At 41.0% G+C, this 16,883-nt stretch overlaps 1 protein-coding gene across 2 annotated transcripts; it reads left to right on the top strand.

Moving 5' to 3' along the window:
- Nucleotides 1-13,191: 13,191 nt before the first annotated feature.
- LOC122063655 (serine carboxypeptidase-like 45) lies at nt 13,192-16,178 on the top strand. Of its 2 annotated transcripts, XM_042627351.1 has the most exons (10): nt 13,194-13,571; nt 13,681-13,773; nt 13,889-13,984; nt 14,223-14,315; nt 14,397-14,476; nt 14,584-14,865; nt 14,967-15,091; nt 15,224-15,316; nt 15,590-15,707; nt 15,846-16,178. In XM_042627351.1, the coding sequence occupies exons 1-10, from the start codon at nt 13,322-13,324 to the stop codon at nt 15,993-15,995; spliced, it is 1,380 nt and encodes a 459-aa protein (XP_042483285.1). In that variant the 5' UTR covers nt 13,194-13,321; the 3' UTR covers nt 15,996-16,178. The 2 variants fall into 2 exon arrangements, with proteins under 2 accessions (XP_042483286.1, XP_042483285.1); XM_042627352.1 differs by lacking the exon at nt 14,584-14,865 and having other exon boundaries at nt 13,192-13,571.
- Nucleotides 16,179-16,883: the final 705 nt, after the last annotated feature.

Here is a 16,883-nt window from a genome sequence, read left to right as displayed (position 1 = left end):
CTCGGTTCCTGCATGGTTAAACCAGTTCAACCGTGAAATCAGACCGGGTTTAAGAAGCGGGATATTACATATACCAAACCCCCAAATTTTACAAGTCTAGGTTAACCAAAATTAGGGAAATTCGGTTGGGGTTTATGTAGTGACCACCAATGGTCTATGTAGTCACTCCAAGCCACCATTCATGCTTTTGATTTAATTTTCTCCAACCCAATTTTGGGTTTGAATGGTTGGTTACAAAAGATTTGGGAAAAATTCATTATCTAGGGTTTAGTTGCCCAAATTGGGGTTTTTAGATGGGAATTTCATAAAGGAAAGTTCATAAACTCAAATTAAGCCACCAACCTAGTTAGGGTAAGTCTCCTACACCAAATTACCCTTCCAATTTGTAGTCTTAACAAGTGGGAAGATGAGTTTTAGGAAATTTGAGAAGTTTCTCCATTTATAGGTCTTGTGTTGCCCAAAATGGAGGTATGAGATGTGGCTTTCTATGGAGGAGGTCCATACACCCAATGTGAGTGACTAATCTTGCTAACTAGATATCCCACACCAAATCCCCCAATTAATTTGTATATTGGGTAAGTGGGTAGGTGAGAATCGACTGGGTGGTTCCCATTAGCTCAATAGAGAGTAGAAATGCGAGGGAGGGAGAGAGAGAGAGAGAGAGAGAGAGAGAGAGAGAGAGAGAGAGAGAGAGTAGTGTGTGTGTGGAGAGGGGTAGAGAATGGTCTTACCTTAAGGATGAAGACCCTAACTCCCTTCCTCCCTCTTCTCTTGCTCTCCTTCTCCTTCTGATTTTTTCTCTTTCTCCTTCTCCTTGCTATTATTTTGGTAGGTGGAGAAATGAATGGCAAAGGCTTCTATTTATAGCCACTTAAGCTCCCTAAGAGCTGTTTGGGAGAAAAATGGGTTTTCACTCATTATTGGGTTAATCTATCATTTGAAACTAACGGGCCCACCTCATGGTGTCCCGATACATTAACCCATCCCCCAGTAGGTTGTACCAACCAATGGGGTGATTTTGAGGTGCACGGGTGAGAGGGCATGGGCCTTACAGCCAAATAACCCGATTTTGGCTGATATACTTCACCAAAGGTGTTCATCGGTGGAAGTCGAATTGGTCCCTTTGTGTGGAAATGGATATTTAAGTCGAATGAGGCCTTTCTAAGGTGTTTTTCAGTGTGTGGACCCCATCTCTTTGTATATTTTACTGTTAAAGCCTTGGAAATTTTGCTGTGAGGTGTGAGAGCTTGGACTGACCTTCTCTTCTGTGTTTGGAACCCCTTCCAACTATTAAGGCATGAGTAGCAGGTGCAAGTGGGATCGTCCTTCCTTTCCCGAAAAAAGACAGCTGCTATCCAGTACTCATTGGTTCTAGTGTCCTCCAGTGCCTCATTTGTACATTTTAAATAAGAAATTTTAGGGTACAGGTATAACATTAAGAATAAGAAAACAATAAGTATTGAGAACCATTATGTTTTATATCAATTTTAAGCAATGGTGTACTTTTACCATCACTATATATCTTTGGTGACAGTAGAATTTTTTTCCCATCGCCAAAAATGTGTTTTCTTGTAGTGATACAAATTTTTTGCACATAAAGTTTTGTTTCTCATAATAACTCCAATCCTATGGGTTGTAATTTTTGGAAGATTATTTATAATATGTATATGCTATTTTTCTTTCTATCTATGTAACAGCAATTTTTATTTGTGAAATTTTATCTATGGAAAAAGGGGTTGAGCATGCAATTTCTGCCCATCATATTGTGTCTCTGATCCTTCTAATTGAAACTTGTAAGTTCTACTTAGTTTTATTGTAATGACATCTTGTAGTCCTCTGTGGTTGTCACTTTCTTTCATAAACCAATTTGTCATTCATCTCAGGCATATAAAATCCTCCCCGATTGGGCTGCGAACTCATATATTATTAGATATAGAAATAGAAATCTTGTCTATTCTTGGGATCTTCCACTTTTTTTTTCTCCCACTCCAAGTTTGGATGTATCATCCTTTGTTCTTTGTTTCTTCTCCCCCTCGTTTTGATGTATCCCTATTTTTTTTGGTTGTTTCGCCCCTTGTTTTGGATGTATACTTATTTTAATGGTTGTTTTGTTTCTTTGGTTAATGACTTTTCTCTTGGCTAGCTTATATAGTGGTTGTGTTGTGTATTTATTTCTCTTTTCTTTACTATAATTTTTGCACTCACCCAAAAAAGGAGCATATGTCTATATTTTTCTATCTCATTAGCTTTAAAACACTATCTAAGAATTTGTAATTTGGTTTACAAGTTTTTTATTAAAGATTATGCCTACTTATGAGTTGTGATGCCTTGGAAAGTTGTTGAGAGGAACCCTCAAAAATAAATTTTAGGTTGTGGGAGACTCTATTATTGCAGTAAAAGTTGTCCTAGGCTGCTTTCACGTCCTGCAAAGAGGAAAAAACACAAGAGAATGAGCATTGGGCTGATCCGACGAGGGACTCTCCGATGCCTAAGTCAGACTTCTAAGCAAAAAGATAATTCCAATTAGAATGGAAAAAGATCGGTCCCCTAGAAAGAGGTTTACCTGGATTTTTATAGTTGAAGATGGCAGCCATTGGGTGAGAGTTCTGCTTTGGTAGATTCCTGTTGTAGGTAGGAGTCTAAGAATAGTAAGTGTTGTAACAAGAAAGCAAATATGGAGGATCTTATAGTTATGGGAAATCCTCGTAATGATCATATCCCAGGAGATAAGGTGAAATACCCTTCCTTCTAGAGAAGATTCATTATGTTGAGAGTCCTTTATAGACTAGGATTGTCTCGTATCTTGTGGCCCACAAGCTAGGCTTGGTAAGCCTTTACAGGCATATCCTGGTGGAGATGATCCATTAGAATCTTAGGTCGAGTGGCCTGAGTCGAATGGCTTGGTTGCAGAGCTACCTGTCCCGGGCAATGAGCTGCATGCCCGTTGTCTGTTTGCTGAGTACTTGGGACCTATCGTTTAGCAAGGACCTAATGTAGTTAGGCTTGTGCAGTGGTCTGAGCAGCCACATGGTTGGATATGCGTGTAATGTCCTCTTTACGTTGGTACTGGCCCAGCCACTCGACTACTGAATTCCCTTTGGCGATATAGGCCTGTCGACTTCTAACCTAAGTACTTTCTTCAGTCTGGGTGGATGACCTCGTAGGGCTTAGACTATTCAGCTGGACTGGTATATCTTGGTCCTACGGCCCATTTGGTTCTTCTGGCATGTTTTTACCGGTTGCATATTTTTACCATAACAGTTTGACTCCCACTCCTGCTGAGCTAACTTGAGGGCGGTTGGATATTTCAGGTCATAGAATCTTGTGGCCAAGTCGGTGGTCCCCTTTTGTTATGGCTGAGTGCCATGGCTAGTGAGGAAGTTAACCACTTCAATGGCTCAACCCTTCGCCTTCCGAACTGGTGCCTTATTTACCAATTAATGCACCAGATTTTCCGGGGGTGATACTGAAACATTGATAGCTTTTTATGATTGAAGAGATGCCTCTTCGACACATTGATGAATAGAGAGTTGCCACATCAGTATTCTTGCTGCTAGACTAGCATTTGGGGAATGAATTGATGTGCCCTGTTGGGTTGGTTCACACCTCTTCTTATGATAGGTGTATTTTCGTCGGTTCAACATTAAATGCCCACACTTTCTAGGAGCGCAAGAAATGTCTTTTTAAGGTTTTCACTATTCGTCTTCTCCATCTCTTCTTCATTGGCCTTCCAAGAATTCACTGCTTCATCATTTTTCTCTCTTGCTTCTCCATGATTTTTGGGGCTCTTATTCTCCAGGACCGCTATGGTTGTTGCCATGCTCTCTTCCTTCATCGAGGGTTCACTTGCCTCCTAGTAAGTTTATTTCTTGCTTTCTTTATATTCTTTAATTTTTATTTTTTTTTTGCCATTGCAGCCTGTGGCTTCTAACCAAGGGCTAGAAGCTGAAAGTCTGGTAGTCTCTACTATAGATAAGGCAGGCAACCCGTTGCGTCTTCTGTCCCAACTTTGCTGGGTACTCCTTCGGGGAGTAATGTTGATTCTGATGCCATATCGGCTTTGGCTAGGGTGTCTATAGAGGCAGGTCCTTACTCTGTTGTTTTTGGCTTTTAGAAAGGTAGCGGCTTGGTTTTTGCTTCCATGAGTTCGGGGTTTGAAGCCTTGAAGCATCGCAGTTGTCTGAGGAAAGAGGACCTTGTCAGGGTTCAATCCTGCTATCACATACCCGACTCAGTGATTCTATGGGATTCGTTGGAGAGCAAGTTTTCTTGCACACTGCTAGCGTATGAGTTATGTTTGTATAAGGAGTTTTTCAGGGTTGGACTATGTTTTCCCATCCATCCACTCATTGGGGAGGTCTTTGCATACTACGGCGTTAGCCCCTCTCAGCTTTAGTAGAACGGTTGGCGTAATTTGCTGGGGTTTTGTGCCTTTGTCGATGGACTAAAACTTTCAACATCCTTTTCTTGCTCCTAGCTTGTTTTCACCTGAACTTGCTTGGTGGTGGACGGGGATGGTACACTTGAGCCAACGCTCAGGAGTTAAAGTTATGGAAGGGAATCATTCCTCAATTGAGGGATAGAAAACCCGATTCTTCTTCATCTCTGGGTTTGAGGGGTTACCGATCGACAATAATTGGTACGAGCTAGATATTTCTTCCTTAAACACTTGCCCTACTCTCATAGCTCTGGATGAGCAGATTGTCCGGGGTAGATGGACTTGGGTTGGGTAATCAACACCGCTGAGCTGGGAGATGATAGTTTTCTTGCTTAACATGGCTTAAGTCCAAGTGATCTACTTGTAGCTTTCCTTTCCTTCATTTTTCATGTGCTAATCTTATGTTTTTTTTGTATTCTCGCTCAGTTGTCCCTCTATTCAAGAGGCCTTCACCCTTCATGATGCCCAAGATTAAAGTAGGGGAGAGACATCGAGGGACGAGCAGAGCCAGAGATAGGCAGAATAAAAAATCTTCGATTGTACTCTTGAGGGACAGTGAAACAGGAGGAGGACTGAGGTTCCATTGACCTACTTGTGGAGGGGGTGGTCCAAGCCTGCGGCTCTCCCGCAGGCCACCATGCCCCCATGTCCTGCCCAAAGATGCATGGGGGGCTTATTTCACGGGGCTATCCACCTCGGGTATCTTCTGAGAATAAAATTAAACATTTGGAGTCACCACTTAGGTTTAGGGCCTAGGACCCAGGATGTGGGCCTAATCCATTCGGACAAACCCAAGATTGACTTGGTTTGGTCTAGAGATTAGGGCAAATGCTAGGTTATGAAGTTGGGAAGGTGTTAGGCACCCACTTCACCCGGTTGAACCGTTCTTCCTATTAGATGTTGGTTTTCGAGTGTTCTCCTTCTCTTATGTCCTAAACTGCATGCATGACTAAATATTAATTTATAATACTATACATGCTATTTTAATGAAGGGTCTACATTATGACTACTTTGTTAGAAGATATAGCTAATGCTTCGGTGGCTCTAGTGAGGATCCCTGGCTCAGACAGGACTGACCTTGGCTACTTGCTCCTCTCCTTTGGGGAATAGGCCTTTAGTAGCTCTTCGAGCTTTGGCACACTCCTCGAGGGTGGTGGAATTTCTTCACCCCACTTCTCCTACTTCCTTCTTTCTTCTCTCTCTTTTCTCTTTTTTTTTTCTTCCTTGGCCATGCCTTGGATCTTTTCTGGTGTGTTTAATGTGGGAGAAGAAGACCCTATTTATAGGTGTCAACCCCTTCCCCATACGGTTCTCCAAAACAAATCTACGGGTTGGCAATCAAACCCTCACGGGTCCGTAAGTGTTAATCTTCCAAAAAATAATTTTATCACGTTTTAAATGCACCAAAAATACCTTATTTATGTGGACGGACTTGTTCCAAAAAAGGACTTTTTACTTAAGAAAACCATTTTTTTTTATTTTTATTTCTTTTTTTTTCCCTCTTTTTTGGAAAAAAACCTTATTGGGCCGTATAGTCCAAGTAAAAAAATTATTACTATCACTTTTTTTTTCTCTTTCTTTTTTGGAAAAAACCCTACTAGGCCGTTTGGGACCACTACTGGGCTATATGGTATAAGTAAAAAAAAATTATTATTTTCATTTGTTTTCTTTATTTTTTTAGCAAAATCCCCTATTGGGTTGTTTGGGACTAGTATGGGTCCTTATGGTCCAAATATTGGTCTGGGTCAAATCAAATCAAAATCGGGTTTATCGATCCCTGTTTCAAATTTCGGGATCAATTTTGGGAGATTTGATTGTCCAATTTTCATGTGTATATATCATCAGAATCTTCTTTCCAAGCACTATCCAATGGTGTGGGTTTTAAGGTCCTTTTTTTTTTTTTTTTTTTTGAAAAATATCAAGAGCAACAAAGAGGGACTTTGCCCTCTTGCTAACTGGGGGGTTTTCCGGCAATCCTTGAATCATTGGAGAATACTTAAAATCAATTCATCAATATATAACATGCTAGACTTGGGTGCCACAAGGTCAGGTCCAAAATTGGCCCAAGGCCGGATTAGGGTTCATGCTGCACTAGGGTTTTGAGCTGATTTAGGCCACTTCCGGGTTTCAGATTACATTAGGGTTTCGGTTTGATTCTCGAGTTACTGCCATTACCTGGATCGTCACCAAAGGCCTAGATTCCCTTCCAATGTGAAGCATGATCCTTGATCATTCCCTATGTATCATCACTGCCTGGGTGGGTGACAAAATTGGGTGTCTACACCACCCGCTTCTCATCCTATCATTAGGAAAGTTTTCCCTAGTTCTGAGAATATCATCCCTCCATCAAATGCCCATGCTAGTCAGTGGGATGGAGTGCCTAACTGACACCTCTCAAGGCCATCACAGGTGGTAACCCTTCTTAGGATGATTCTTTGCCCCCTATTGAGGACCTACCTGTATTTGTGGGGTTAAGGGATCCTTTAAGGAATCGGCCCATCCTGTCAGGTGGAGCTTCAATCAGGGTGAAGGAAACTGAGAGTCCTCTTGAGGGGGCAGCCCCTCATGGCCCATCATCCAGGGGTGCTGTTTCTTTGGCATAGGTGTTCATAGCTTAAGAGTTTGCATAGATTGAGGCAACTAAGGCTAGGGGCAACTGTGCAACCTTGGATGATCAGAACCGGCTAAGGATCGTGCCTTTTGACCAATGCTCTTTGAAGATGAATTCGTGGCTAGTTACTGAACTTTTTTTGAAGATCGTCTGACCTCGGATAACATGCTCGTGCATGTTTTATGCCAAAAGAGGAGGGCAGCTCTTGCTTGAGTTAGCGTTATTCTTTTGTTGCCTTTTCTCCAATTCCCCTCCCCTTTTTTTTTTTTTTAACTTGTGTAATTTTTTTCATACGCCACCGTAGCATATGACCTGGTGGAGAAGTTGTCAGATCAAATAGACTTTTTATGCTTCCCTTGCGGTGAAGGATGAGGAGATCGCCTCTCTGACCGAACGATTAAACATCTTATTGACTGGAGATGATGTTGACTATTCTCAAAGCCTAGGTTGCGATGGTGGTGGAGGCTCATAGAGTAGAGTTGTCTTATGGTCAGATAGGGAGAAAGAGTTGCTTGGTTAGCTCACTAGTGTTCGGTCAGATATGGATTCCGCTCAAGCTCGTATCCAAGAGGGAGATTTCACCTTACAGTGCAAAAGTGTGGAGAAAGAAGAGGCCAAGTGACAGGTGACCCAATTGGAAGTCGATCTTAAGTCTTTGCAGGATCAACAACCGTTGCGGAGGATGACAAGACAAACAATTGAGGCTAGAATGCTCGTGTATATGTTTTTTGCTTTTGGCCTTTTAAATTCTCTTTGAATGAATGGCCATGTTTCTACATGTGGTGTTAGCTTATGACTTCCCGAACGAAAAAGGTCGGTTTTTTTTCTTTACGCCAACGGAGTTTGGCCGACCCAAGGTTAGTCTTTTTTTGATTAGTACAAGTCGATTTTATTGCCAAATTGAAGTTGATTTTATTGGGGGTTTTTTTTTTTGATCGGTAAAGATCGGGCTTAATTGCCAACTTGGAGTTGGTCTTTGATTTTACTGATCATTTTAAATTAGGATTTTTTTGCCAACTTGGGGTTGACCTTTTTTGGTTTTTTCCCGATTAGTACAGATCAAGCTTAATTTCCATCAGAGTTGGTCTTTTAAGCATTTGCAATGCAGTGAAAAGAGATTCTATTTATATTGGTTAAGAAAAAAAAAAAAAGAGAGTTTAAACTTGAAATTAATACTAAGACGGAATAAAATAAAATAGATAATTGAGCAGTGGTCTTGCCACTAATTCTTTGAGCTAGGTGCTCCTTGTTTGGGATGACCATACGGTGCTTCGACTCTACATACCAAGGGTGACCTAATGCTTTTATTTTCTTTAATAAAGTTATCATAGCAGTCCCATAAGTCTTTCTGACTCAAGTAATGTTCTCCAATTCTTTGCTTCGTAGGGAACTTAAACTTTAGGTGCTTGGTTGAGGCTATGGATCCTAAATCGCTTAAGGACGATCGACCTAAAACGGCATTGTAAGCTTAAGCCATCTTGACATTCATGAAGTTGACGAGCGTTGTCACCAAGCGGGGGCCATCTTCAATTGTTACAGGCAGCTCAATACATCCTTCAATGTATACAACAGTTCCAGTGAAGCCATACAGGGGTCCTATGGTAGATTTGAGCTTATCGTCTCCCAACCTGAGCTCTTGTATGCGTTGTAAGACAACATCCACAGAGGAACTCAAGTCGATTAGAACTCGACAAAATGGGCAATTTGCGATCACTAGTTATACCATGATGGCGTCATTATGGGACCAGTTGAGGCCTTGTAAATCTTCATCTGAGAACGTGATCACTGGGCTTTTTTGAGTGGCTTTCACTAGTTCCTCTGCAACATAGACAAAGAGAGCGTGGGTCATCGCTTTTCTTACGGATTCACTCCTCTTGCTGCTTAGAATGGCATGTATAATGGGTCTAGTTGGCTTGTATGTGTATTCTGGCCTTTGGTTGCTCGGCTATCCTTTATCTGCTTCGTCTTCTTTACGTGAATCATCCTTCTACTCACCCTCCAGTGGTTCCTTCCGTTTTGCTCGATTTGCTTTGGGGTACCTAAGGTATTCCTTAAGGTGCCCTACTTTGATTAGCTCCTCCAATTCTTTCTTCAGTGCTCGATAGTCATTCGTGTAATGCCTGGTTTCCTTATGGAAACAGAAGTACTTCCTTGGGTTGCAATCTTTCGGTTTGGACAACATTGGACGGGGCCAGTGGATAAATTTTTTATCTTTGATTTCTAACACTTTGGAGGGTGCTCTGTCAAGCTCGGTGAGCGATGAGTTCTTGGGCCTGGTTACCCTCATTCTTTTTGTGTCTTGCTTGTCGTCCTTGGGGCATATAGTTCCCCTTTTCTTCTCTTGAGGTGGTTGAGTCATCTCCTTACACGTTGTTAGATTTTCATCCACTGTCACATACTTTTGCACCTAGCTAGGAGTGCTGATAAATTCACTAGGTATTTCTTCGGCAAGGAATTGATTACCTCCTCATGGCTTATTCCCCGGTAAAGTGCATTGAAGGGTGTGTCATCTTGCTATGGTTGCTTCAGTGTAGTGGGTGATATAGTAACAAAGTGATTTATCCCGTCACTTCCTGACGCAAAACAAGCTATGCATATTCTTTTGCTGTCAAATGCTAGTCTACAATATAGAGATAAAGGCGATTCCTAACTGGTCGTAGTTGTGGATCGATCGAGGCTTTGGGTAGAATACCACTTCAGCGTCGCTCCCTTGAGTGTGGCAAGGAATGCTCAGTAGAGGGTTACATTCGAGTAGGTCTAGATGGACATTATTGTGTTGTAATGCCAAAGGTGGTCCATCTGGTTGGTCATCTCATCATACAGAATGAAGGTGGGTGTTTTGAATTTTCTAGGGAGCTCAGCATTCTAGAGTTTAACTGATAGACAATTATGTGTAGGGACGTTCGACACTCCTATTGTGTCTTTCTTCATGTTGTTCATTCTCTCGTCTAGTTCGTAAATGCAACATTCCAAACTCATCTCCTTATGGGCACAAGCAGCCTTCGAAGGGAGGGGACCTGTTTGATCGGCCCTGGAGTTTCTGGATTCTTTGGGAGATCGACGTCTCTCGTGATCATTACTCGATCTTCAACATTGTCCATGGTCAAACATATCTTCATGTGGGACCCTGGGGCTGCGAGGCCTTTTTGGCATGCAACACGGGCTTCTTTGGGGTAGTTCTCATTCACTCTACTACTCAACCCCATGTCCCCGCACAAAGTCTCGTGGGGATCCTAGTCTGGAATGACTTGCTTTCCTAGGATTAGCTCTCGGTTGTAGATTGGCCCTTCTATCACTGTCTCCCCTCGGGGGATTGGTCCTGTGCGGGGCGCTTAGGGTCCATGATTTAGATCTTCGAGCGGACTCACGTGGAGTTCGTATCTCCACCAATTGGCCCCTCTTATTGTTGCCTTGTGTGTGCCTGTTAGTGGCCGTTATGGTTATGGAGGGTTGAGGCTCGCAATGTCGATGCCTATTCAGGTGGTCTGTGTGACTTCCTTCGTCTCTTTGTCAACCGGCTCACCCGGGGTTCAAACGTCATCCGTTAGCAGGATATACTCTTCTTACATCGGTTGGCCGCCAGTTCTGGGTGTTGCCTATTTTTTGGCTGTAAGATAGGTAATCCCTTTTGGGAAGGAGTTGACCCGAACTAGCGGATGAATCTTTGAACCATGTCGTTGGTCTCCAGTAACTTTATTTGCAAGTCATTTATCTACATGTTGTTGTCGGTCCCCCGGGGTTCAACTGTGTGACCGATGGAGGAGGTAAGCCCCCTCCCATTTGTCGAGCTTGGCCATTGGTCCCAGGGCGGTTCTCCACTAGCTGTGGATGAGATGAGCCAGTATGGATTACTGGCGGAGAAAGGCCTTCGAAGTTCAGCTATCCCGCTAGAGGGTTTTCAGCGTTAGCTTTCCCTGGTAGCGAATTCTTGACATTTGCTTGTCCTGCGGGTGGACCCTCTCGGTTCCCTTATCCTCCCTGTGCTATGGGGGGAGGAGACAGTGATCATCCACTGTGTAAATTCATGCTTTGAGCAAATGGCTTGATTAGTAGTGTTTCCCACAGATGGTTCCAATTTGTGCGGCAAAAAATCGTCCTAGGCTACTTTCATGTCCTTCAAAGAGGAACAAACACAAGAGCGTGAGTACTGGGATGATCTAGCGGGGGACTCTCCACTGCCTAAGTCAGCCTTCTGAGCAAACAGATAATTTCAATTAGAATGGAAAAAGGTCAATCCCCTGAAAAGAGGTTTATCTGGGTTTTTATAGCTAAAGATGGGTGGGAGTCTCACTTTGGTAGCTTCCTCTTCAGAAAGGAGTCTAAGCATAGAAAGAGTTGTAACAAGAAAGTGAATATGGAGGATGTTGCCATTATAGGAACTCCTAGTATTGATCATATTCCGGGGCATACGGTGAGATACCCTTCCTTGTAGAGAAGATTCAATATTTTGCTTAGAGTCCTTTGCAGACTAAGATTGTCTCGTATTTTGTGGCCCACAATCTAGGCTTGGTAAGCTTTTTTGGGCATATCTCGGTGGAGATGATCCATTGGAATCTTAGACTGAGCTGCCTGATTGCTGAGCTACCTATCCCGGGCGACGAGCTGTGTGCCAGCTGTCCGTTTGGTGAGTACTTGGGACCTGCCGTTCAGCTAAGGACCTAATGTAGTTAGGTTTGTTCGACTACTAAAGTCCCTTTGGCGACATTGGTAGGTTGGTTTCCGACTTTGGAACCTACTTCAGGTTGGGTGGATGACCTTATAGGACTTAGGTCGTATAGTTGGCCCTGTATATCGTGATCTTACAACCCATTTGGTTCGTTTGACTTTTCCGATTGCATATTTTTATCATAATACGTTTCAATCATAAAAGTGAAAATTTCTCTCTGTCAAAACATTTGGGAACAAAAACTAGAAAGCTTTGTCCACAAAGGAAATTAAAATGCAGCTTCAACTCTCACTAAAAACATACCAACAAGAGAAACAAACCCACCTGTTAATAACATAACTTCAATAATGCTGGGACTCTCTTAAAAATAGTGTTAAAAGGTGCATCCTCAATATTATTATTATTTATATGTTGCCTAGAGTGGAGGAAAGCCAACACTAAAGACATTAGTCTTCTAAGAATAGGAATCTTGATATTGGTGCCATCTCTTTTGACTGGAAAAAAGATCCCATCCAACAGACCTCCACTTTCTTATTTCTGTCACATTGTGACATTACGTCTATTTTGGTTGGCGACTTGAGGGGATCTGCTATTAAGTCAATTATGCATTCATACCATGGCTGGATGAAAGCAGATGTGGAAGGATTGAGTTGTTGATAAAATATAGACGGCACCAAAGCTAAGGATGCACTCTTATGGAGACGGAAAAAGCAGCATCTTTTCTTTTATCTCTTTGCGTCTCATATGAAATAATATTTTTGTCGTGAATCCAGCTCTACCATCTTGTCTGGGAGTAAAGATTTCTTGGATAGTTCTTTAAAAATAATAAATAAATAAATAAAATATTTTATCTTTTAATTTACAAAACTTTTTCATTACATTTAATGGGGGTGCTCTTCTATGTCATTTACTTAGAAAAATTTTCCTCATTAAAGAAAATTATTACTTTGAAAATTAAAGACGGAAGAAGTTTTTTTAGTTCATAAAGACTAGTATTTCTACATTAACATTATGTTTTTCATTTAAACAGGTGATACGATAATCTTGACCCCAATTAATAAAGAATCACAATGGAAAAAAAAACTCCAAGCAGGATCCATCATGCGGGTGATCTCTGATGTTCACCACACATGCTTCAATTTAAATTCAAATTTTGATAAAATTGGCCGCTCTAGATCTCTCATGCCCGCTCCGCAGCACCGCTCTATAACTGGGAATTAATCGAAATCGGAGTCAACCGATTTGAATCGTTCGACTTCCCGATCCCCTACTGATTCCTCAAAACATGCCCCTTACTAGATATTCCAAAATAGTGGCTTTGTATGGCGTCTTATGGACATGGTGTGGGCCTTGGGCTTGGGCCTTGCCTACAATCAATCATGGGCCATTAGAATGGGAACAAATTACAAGTCAACAAAGTGAAGAATGACGCCAGGAATGCAGGAAGAGTGAAAGTGAAAAAACACACGCGTGTGCCTTCTCTCAGTCATTCGATAATCCTAATCCTTCAAAATGCAATGTTCCAAGCAAAGAAAAGTATCACAGTGTGTCTCTCTGTCTCTCTTCCTTTGAGAGTGTGTTTGGATACTGAAAAAAGTCTGAAATCATGAATTTCCTTTCATCGGTAACCATTGCAGCAATTGTTGCAGTTTTCCTGCAACTATGTACATCAGCTGAGATCCTAGACTCAAAGGCGGACAAAATCAATGAATTGCCAGGGCAACCGAAGGTCAGCTTCCAGCAGTTCTCAGGATACATTACTGTGGATGAAAAGCAAGAGAGAGCTCTATTCTATTACTTTGTTGAGGCAGAAACAGAGCCAGCTTCAAAGCCTGTGGTTCTTTGGTTGAATGGAGGTAGGATGGAGCTTCCCTTTCCCTGTTCACTTGATCATCTGGATGTCAAAAATTTGAAAATTAAGTGTGAAATCATGATCAATATTTTCTGGGTTTGATTTTGTTTCAGGGCCTGGTTGTTCTTCTGTTGGTTTAGGGGCATTTTCTGAGCATGGACCTTTTAGACCAAGCGGAGAAAGAAATCAATATAGCTGGAACCGAGGTCTCAAAAATTCATTCTTTCTGTTTCGGGTGTCTGTGTTGATTTAGTTTATAGGCAGAAGAAGAACCAAACTAAAGAATTGAATTGATTTTCTCTTACTTTGATTTATGTACAGAAGCAAACATGTTATACTTAGAGACACCAGCAGGGGTTGGCTTCTCTTATTCTACCAATGCTTCCTACTATACAATGGTGGATGACAAGATGACTGGTACATTTCATCTTCTGTCAAATCTTATACAAAACTTCTTTATGAAAAAATTTATAAATTAATGAAATTTCCTCCAACCAGTTGATCCATGGAAGATCTAATGAGTTTTGGAATTTTTGTTGAGCTAAAGGCATGAAATCCCATTTCTGTCTGGACATGTTACTGTTTGTTGTGAGATTTCATGTTATATCTATGCATCTTAAAGCTTCTAAGATATTGTTTTCTTTGTGTTATTAAGCCGAAGACAATCTTATGTTCCTACGGCGCTGGTTTGTCAAGTTTCCGGAATATAAGGGCAGAGATTTCTTCATCACTGGAGAAAGCTATGCTGGTACTGTTTATATAATCACTTTTCTTGTGATCAAACCAAGTAATAGTGGAGATAACCTTTTCAATTTATTTCTATCACCAGGTCATTATGTTCCACAACTCGCCCTTCTCATTGTTCAGTTCAACAAGAAGGAAAAATTGTTCAATCTGAAAGGCATAGCTGTGAGTTAAAAACTTAGATAATTTACTTACATGGTTAATACTATCTTTATTATCTTTCCCCAATGATATTGCTTGAGCTGAATAGTAGGATTCTCTCTCCATTTCAGTTGGGTAATCCTCTTTTGGAATATGTAACTGACTTCAATTCAGAGGATCTATTTTCCTGGTCACATGGGTTGATATCAGACTCAACATATGTAGCCCTGACTACAGTTTGTAACAGCTCTCGATTAGCGAGTGAGTCTTTTAGAGGTATTGTTTCCCTTGATTGTGAGGCAGTGGCAAGCCAGGCCAACAGAGAAACCAGTAGATACATTGACTCATATGATGTCACACTTGATGTCTGTTTATCTTCCCTTCAGTCACAGTCGAAGGCTCTTACTCGCCCGGTGAGGTTAACCCTATAAATTTTTTCCTTGAAATATTCGTTTAACATTGTTTATTACTCTGTTTCCTTTCCCATTTTGACTCTGGCTATTTGATCTTGCAGCAATATGATGGTAAACTAGATGTCTGTGTCCAAGATGAAGCACAGAACTATTTAAACCGGAACGACGTAAAAGAGGCTCTCCATGCCCGCCTTGTGGGTGTCACCAGTTGGAGTCCTTGCAGTGAGTATGTATCTCCTCCCTTATATGTGCACAAAGCAGAATAGATTTAAATGAAAAGCTGTTTACAATCTCATTTGATGCTTTAATTCATTTAATTGTTATAAGTTAAATGTTTTCTAAAATCTGTTCTTTCTAGGGTTCTTCACTATCAGATGCTTAATTTAGAGGCATCAACAATTCCTACCCTGAGCTCACTAATCAGATCTGGGATTCGGGTCATGGTTTACAGGTAAGTTCTCAGGCTTGATTTCATACTTACATTGATTCTCGTTATCAGTTTCATCAATATTCTATCCAGTACTGCTAGTTTAGCTAGCATGAGATAAGCCAAAAGTCTTTTGGGAGGAAATACAAAAACACTCCTTAGAATACTTTGAATTAGTGAGTGCTTTTGTTTTCATTTTCTAACCAAGGATTAACATTGATGATTTCACTCACACTCGATGACATAATTAAATGTTTGCCAAGAGCTAATTATATATTTCATCTCAATCAATCACAGTGGAGATCAGGATTCTGTAATACCATTTATAGGGAGCCGGTCATTGGTCCAAGGATTGGGAAATGAATTGGGACTAAACACTACTGTGGCTTATAGAGTTTGGATTTCACAAAAACAGGTCAGTCTATTGGTTATAAATGGAATAACTTCCAAATATTTTCTGAATTTCCCAGTTGGGTTTCATTTGATTTCTTCAATCACTTAATTCCATGAGAAATTTTTTCTCATACTTATCATGTTCATTTGATTTTTCCAGGTTGGTGGATGGACAGAAGTGTATGGTGATATCCTATCCTTTGCCACCATTAGAGGAGCTTCTCACACAGCTCCATTTTCACAACCAGAGAGATCACTTGTGTTGTTCAATGCATTTCTTGAAGGCAAGCCGTTACCAGCAGCATTCTGACATATTGATAGAAAGAGGGAATGCTTTCATGATGATGCTATATGTAATAATCAGCAGATGGAAGGAAAGTCGTTGCAATAAAAGAGGAGAAAAGCTAACTGCTTTCCCTTAAAATTGTTAAGACCAAGCACCCTCTTTTAGTTTGCCTAAGGTAATGAAATATGTGCAAAAAGTTCATATTCCCTTCCCTGTATGTCTATTATTATCTACCTATTTTAATAGTTTAATGGGACCTTTCATCCCCATGTGCAAAAGGAAAAAAACGGTCTGCTATAACTAGGCTAGCTGTATATCCTTTTATTCGTTTTGTTTTTTTATTGACAAAGCCAATTATTAAAGTGAACCCAGACCTTGACTCGTTCACTGGCTTCCACTTCCAAACCAGGAGGGAAACATTATTTTTTTTTTTATTTATTGACGCCAGATTAGAGATCTGATAGGTAATCTTCAAAGTTGTAGGCGGATTTAATTAGCAATCTTCTCTATACTTACACTAGACCAACTGCCTGCCACTTCGTTAAAAGCTCATACCCAGATGAACATGACACCATAACTATGCAATCGAAATGTGGAAAAGAAGAAGATTCTCCAGCTCTCCTTCCGCTCCTCCCTCGGTTTGTTCAAAGGATTTTTTTATGCCACGTGCCCATTAAGTGGGAGATCTCTAAGCAACATCTTCATCATCTATGCTGCATTTTATAATCGAATTGGATAAAGACGTCCAGTCCAAGTCAGATCAGCCTCTCATTCCCACTCCGCTGCACCGCTTCATAATGGAAATTAGAGTCAACCAATTATGTGACTCCATTTCAATTTGAATTGTTTGATTTTCGATCACATTCTGATCATCAATGATTTGAATTCTCTCCAACCTGGGGGTGTTGTAGA

This window comes from Macadamia integrifolia, unplaced genomic scaffold (assembly GCF_013358625.1).
Source record: "Macadamia integrifolia cultivar HAES 741 unplaced genomic scaffold, SCU_Mint_v3 scaffold1409, whole genome shotgun sequence".
In the NCBI taxonomy this organism is placed as follows: Eukaryota; Viridiplantae; Streptophyta; class Magnoliopsida; order Proteales; family Proteaceae; genus Macadamia; species Macadamia integrifolia.
The sequence above is the reverse complement of the archived record's forward strand: the minus strand, read 5'-3'. Positions and strand labels throughout refer to the sequence as shown.